Here is a 5,863-nt window from a genome sequence, read left to right as displayed (position 1 = left end):
TTCTTCTTCTTCTCTCTCTTCACCAGCAGAGTCCATATCGTCACCAGGATGGAGCCCTCTCTCAGAAGAGAACACTCCGTCATTTCGCTCTCCCGCGTCTGTCAGGAAGCTCCGTTCTGTCCCTGAGGAGTAGCTAGCACTGGGAAGGCGTAAGACACCAAGCTGATGATCTAGTGCCCCTACGGCTATAGCGAAGCGCAACTGAAGCTGTTGAAGAAGGGGGACGTGGTGAGGGCGCCGGCGACCGGTTGTTCGTGAAGCTGTCTTGCCATTTACGTGAGTAGAAGAGGTTGGATTGTCCTCGTCGGTTCTATGGACCTTGCTTTCCTTTCCAGGTGTATCTCCAGAGGAATGAGAAGGGGGATCTCCTTTGGTGTTAGTTGTACTCATATGATGATGATTACCTTCATCTTCCATCTGCTGTAAGATATCTAATACAAACTTGTTCTCCTTTTCCTTCTTTGCTTCTCGTTCTCTCTTTGAGATTTTCGTTGCCCTTCGTGTCTGCATGCCACGAGTACTACTTGGGCAACTCTCATTCTTCTGCGTCTCCCCCCCTTCATCTTGTTTTTCCCCTCTTTTCAGTTTCTCCTGTTGGACTCGATCTTTCAAGACATCTCGACAGAAGCCGCAAAACAAACCCCAGAGACCTATACGACGTCCTGACGCTTCACCGTTGATAAGCCGATACAAGATCACTACATCTTCCAGACACACTTCTCTTGCCGAGTTCATACCACCCGTCGCAAGAGGGCTAGGAGAAGTACCATGCAGAGCATCTCCGCTCTTCCTCGCCCCCGAAATGGAAGAGATTTGAAATTGTTGCAGATAGAAGGGATTGATCATAGCTAAGTGTTCTAAGAGATCGCTCTGTGGGTGGGGTCTTAACATATGGCACACAGACTTGGCTGCAAGTGTCAGCTGGTTGGTAGATGAGAAGGACAGCGAGGATGGGCATGGATGACAGCCTCTAAGGCCATCGTCTGCAGTCGATAACACTCCTGTATTCAACGCAAATTCCATCCCTAAAGAAGCCCCCCATACAGCTAGTTCTGCTCCCAAGGGATGCCATCCTGGTAGGGGGAGAAGAAGGAGAAGAAGCGCTTCTTCTAACCAACGGAGAAATCGAGATTTCGAAGAGACCATCGGTCTTCCCCCCACACCCCGATGACCATCATCGTCGATTGTCAGGGTGGATACACTCCTGTGAGAATCGTGACTTGAATCATTTAGAAGACCATCAAGCTCGCCATCCTTTCCTTTCTCGAGAAATGCTGTACTTTTTCTCTTCTTACAAAGATCCTTATCTTGGCATTCTGGACCTTCAGGAAGGACATTGCGAAGTCTCTCTTTGCCATCATTATTGCCGTTGGTCAGCTGGAGCTGGGGAGAGACGTAGCTCTGCCGATATCCGCCCTGCTGCTCGGTGCTCTTCCCGCCATTCAGAGCGTATGAAGAATCACGGAGCTTACTCTCTGCTTCATTCTCCAGAAGTCTTTCGCCCCCCCCGTGACTCTTAGGCTCGAGAGAAGAAGACAGAGAGAAGCGATGATGCGCTGATGGAGGTGTGACGAAGGTAGATCTTCGGCAAGAAGACGATGAGGAAGTAGAAGAAGGCTGGGATTCGAGCAGCTCTTGTATGAGAGTAGGAAGTTCAGCAAAGAGGCGAAGAACTTCAAGAGCATGAAGATTGTTAGTAGAGGGAGAGAAAAAGGAAGAAGAACAAGGAAGGGTCTTTGACTGAGAGGATGTATCTTGTCCACCTGTCTTGTCATGGGGGTTGATCGAGGATAATGATAAGGAAGAATAGAAAAGAATATGCAACAGACGTAGCTCGGATGTCGATTGACGAAGGAAAGCCTGTAGCATAGATACGAGGACATTAGGGTCAGCAAAGTTCCCCTCCCCTGGAGCTATATAAGACATCGATGCAGTTGCATGTCGATTGTCATCTCCATCGATTGTGCTCAGTCTTCCTCTTCTTGATAATAAGCTAGCTCCTCCTCCTCTTGCTGGAGCTGCAACTGCTAGCTTGTCATACTTCGATGCAATCAGCCTCCGTAGATCATCTGCGATCTTTCGAGAAGCGTTAGCCACTGAAAAAGAAAAGAGAGGAAAGAAGACAGAAAAGAAAGAGACAGACAACATGACTAAACAAAGATACATCTAAGGTTGTAGTGAGATCTCAAGTGAGAGTATAAGAGACGAAGAAAGGTGAAAAAGCGAAGGAAGCTAAAGAAGTAGGTGAAAGATGAGCATCGGCCAGAGGGGAGGGGGGGTATACTAGAAAGTAACAGATCTCCGCGATCAATTGACACGCAAGAAACTTAAGGCTGTAGTCGCCGTAGCAGTGGTAGCAGAGGTCTGCCGTGTGGAGTGGCGAGACTTTCACCTAAGAACTTTCTAGAGAGAAAAACATATCTACCTCCCTCTTCACCCGTCCTGTACTGGGTGTCGATAGAGAGATAGGCTAGAGATAAAGAGACAGATTAAAGAGAAGTGGATAGATAGATTAAGGACAGGTAGATAGAGAGACAGAGAGATAGATCCTGGCTCCACGGTAGGTGGAATGATGAAAGGGAACCAAAAGAATGAGTGAGAGAAGAAGGAGAACAGGTAATCCCCCCCCCGCCAGTGAACACCACGAGAGAGAGGAGCGAGGTTGTAGAGCTTTTCGAAACTTCGTAAGATGTTGAGATGGGATGCGCACAATAATCTGAGCTTCTTCTATCTTTCTATCTCTTTCAACAGAAGAGAGGAAGGAAATAATAAGGCAAGACTAACAGGAAGCAAGGTGATGTATCAACTGTAAGAAAAGAGAGAAGAAGACTGAAGAGAAAATGAACTTACTTCCTTCTATACTTTGTTGTATACGCTGCTGCGTATTCCATTTCTTTGGATCGCATGCAGTCTCTTCATGTATCCCTAGAATTTCATCGAGCTCTCCTATGACCTGACGACTCGACGATAGATTCACTTCCTCTCCTGCTGCATCGTGATAAGAAAAGAATCCTTCTGCTTCTTCATCGTCTTCATCTTGTTCTCCGCCCCCTGACTCCACACTCATCTCTTCCTCCTCCTCCTCTCCATCTGCACGACTCGACGATCCCACCGTGTTTCTATCGGTTTTCTTGTTTTCTTTCCCTTCTTCTTCTTCAGGATCACACGCTTCCGGATCTTCTCTCACTCCTTTAGACCCGTTAGACCGCCGAGGACGCGGGGAGGTAAAAGGTGACGCCGGCGAAGATGGAGGGAAAGAAGACGTTGCAGAGAGTCGTGGAGAAGATAAGCCGAACGAAGAATGAGATGTACGAAGAGGAGAATTCTTTGTATGAGGCGAATTGGGACGAGGAGAAAAGAAAGTATCTCTCGAGGTTCCTTCGCCTTCACCGGGATGATGACGTGTACGCCGTGTACATTGCTGAAGAGTTTGATCAAGAAGAAAGAGAAGTCTTCGACCTAAGCAGATTCCAATACGCCTCTCTGCTAATTCAATGAGAGCCGTAGGCAAAATTTCCTTACAATACAATGCCATATGAATCTCTTGCAGCATCTCCTCTTGTCTATCTGCCCAGCTTTCTTCATCTTCTTCTCTTCGCCCTCCTGGATATGTCAAAATCTCTTTCTTCTGGCGCATTGTCCCTCCGAAAGAAGATCCATCTCGGACATGGAGGAGTCTCCCCCCTTCTTCATTCACTCGATGAAGTAGGAGCAAACCCCGTCCACCCCACCAACGCTGCAGAAGATCTAGGATGGCGAGACGAGACACACACCCAGGTGATCGTCTACAAACCGGGGGAGACCTGATGTTATCGAGACACTGCAAAGAAGACGAGAAAGAAGATGAACAGGTGGGAGAGTTCGAGGTACTCGAAGGGAGAGAAGAAGAGGAACTGCCTTGTTCTCCTCCTCCTAACGGGATGGGGCGAGAGGGGCATCCATCCGGTACACGAGAGGACGATGAAGATGATAAGGAGATTCGCCCTTTTCGTTGAGTTCTCCTCTCACCTGTCTCTTCTTCCTTCACTAAGATTGTTTGCTGAGATTCTCCCCCTTCTTTCTCTTTCTCTCTCTCTTCCTCTTCCTCATCAAAGGGACGGGATCGCCGAGCTAATGGTGAAGTACGAGAGAGAGCAGAAGGTTTATCGGACAGAAACAGTTGGGCTTCTTCTCGACGGTGAATCTGTTGCTGTTCCCAGCAGCATCGATCGAAGAAGAAAAAGCCATTCTTCTGAGCTGCTAGGAGGTGTACATACACCTCAGAAGTACTCCGTAGAGATTGGGCTAATGGTTTCATGTAATCTTCGGTAAGAGAAGAAAAACACAGAAGCTCAGAACGTCTCTTCCATTTCTTAAGAAAGCGACGAGACATCCTACACAGCCTTAAGATCTTCTCGCTCTCTGCTTGTTGTGAACAGGAGTCTCTCTCGGACTCTGATGTTCTCTCACCTGAAGGGGATCCCCCCCCTTCCTTCTTCGAAACTCCTTCACTTCCAGATAGAACAGCTTCTCTCCTTTTCTGCTTCTTTTCCTCTACACAATGAGGATGTTTCACCTTCTCCTTGTCCCCCCTTCTTCGCCCTCCAACATGACCATCGTCATCCTTATCCTTTTCTTCTCTCTTCTTCTCATTCTTTTGCCCGTTGACACTCTTCTTCTCATCCACCCCCGAGAGACGCCCGTCACATCTTTCTTCTTTCTCATTCGACGGAGACCGACGTCGTCGTGTTGAGAGACTTTTTTCCATCTTCTCTTCTTCCTCTTTCTCCACCGAATTCATTCTCACATCCGTCCCCGTCTTCTCTTCTTTCTTGGTTGGCTTCTTTCCATCTTGTTGTTCTTCTTCTCCTCCCCCCTGTCTTCTTCTTCTACTACTCCTATCATCTTCTTCCTCTTCTGCTGCAACCTCTTCCTTGTCTAGATCCCTAAGGAGAGCATGGACGTCATCTAAGCCTCTACATATGAAAGAAAGAGGATGAAACTGAGAAAAGCTTCTCATAATTCCAAGGAGAAGTCTGACGATTTGTAGAACAGAAGGTGCCTCATCATCGATAAAGTTAAGGAAGCATTGAAGAGAACTTGAAGATATCTCAAAGCCAAGAAAAGCTGGGCAGGTGATCACCACCCGTAGAAGTTCTGCTTGGATGAGTGAGGACCGTAATAGCGTAGCTGTCTCGACAGCTAGCCCACGTGCTGTATAGACATCACTACACAGATATTGCCTCCCCCATGAACTCGATGAAACCACCGTCAAAACAATGAGAGGAAGCTCAGAAGTCCCTCGCAACAGACGAAGACATTGCAGAAGAGAATTCAAAAGCTGAGGGGGAAAGGCTTCTGTCTCTTCCAATACCACGAGGAGGGCTGCAGATCCTACAGGAAAGGGAGGAGAAGGAAGAAGAGAAACAGGCTGAAAGAAGGTGCTTGGATAAAGGCTTGATGTTGTCTGGAGCACGCTATCTTCTTTCAAGCATAGAGGAGGAGAAGAATACCCCTCATGAACTTCGTTCTCTTTCCCTTCCATGAGATCTTTCGAGAGCTTCTCATGCACTCCTTCTCCGTTGACAAGATCCCCTTGACGACCCATTCCTTCTTCTCTATCTTCATCTTCTTGATCATCTTCACTTGACGTTACACCTTCCCATATATCATCGTACTTTCTTTGTCTTCGTGTTCTTATCAGACTCTTCGTTTCTTTTCCCTTGACACCTCCGAGTCTGTGCTTTCCCCCGTACTTCTTATGACTCCCTCCTTTCTCCTTTCGATGTGCATGTACACCGTAGAGATCAAGATCTCTCCACCATCCACCTAACTCTTCATACACACTCCGATGGCTCTTTCGCGTCTGTCCCTTCTTCTCACC

General features: G+C 47.6%; 1 protein-coding gene across 1 annotated transcript in view; it reads right to left on the bottom strand.

Moving 5' to 3' along the window:
* Positions 1 to 23: 23 nt before the first annotated feature.
* CSUI_002961 (uncharacterized protein) overlaps positions 24 to 5,863 on the bottom strand; it is a gene marked incomplete at its 3' end in the record, with an annotated part of 8,788 nt that continues 2,948 nt past the window's right edge. The window contains exons 2-3 of the mRNA XM_068063159.1: positions 2,851 to 5,808; positions 24 to 2,096 (exon numbers count right to left, since the gene is read on the bottom strand). Of these exons, the coding sequence (XP_067924862.1) occupies positions 25 to 2,096; positions 2,851 to 5,808 (5,030 nt within the window). The remainder of the gene's footprint in view (positions 2,097 to 2,850; positions 5,809 to 5,863) is intronic.

Source organism: Cystoisospora suis, assembly GCF_002600585.1.
Source record: "Cystoisospora suis strain Wien I chromosome Unknown contig_1247, whole genome shotgun sequence".
NCBI lineage: Eukaryota > Apicomplexa > Conoidasida > Eucoccidiorida > Sarcocystidae > Cystoisospora > Cystoisospora suis.
The sequence above is the reverse complement of the archived record's forward strand: the minus strand, read 5'-3'. Positions and strand labels throughout refer to the sequence as shown.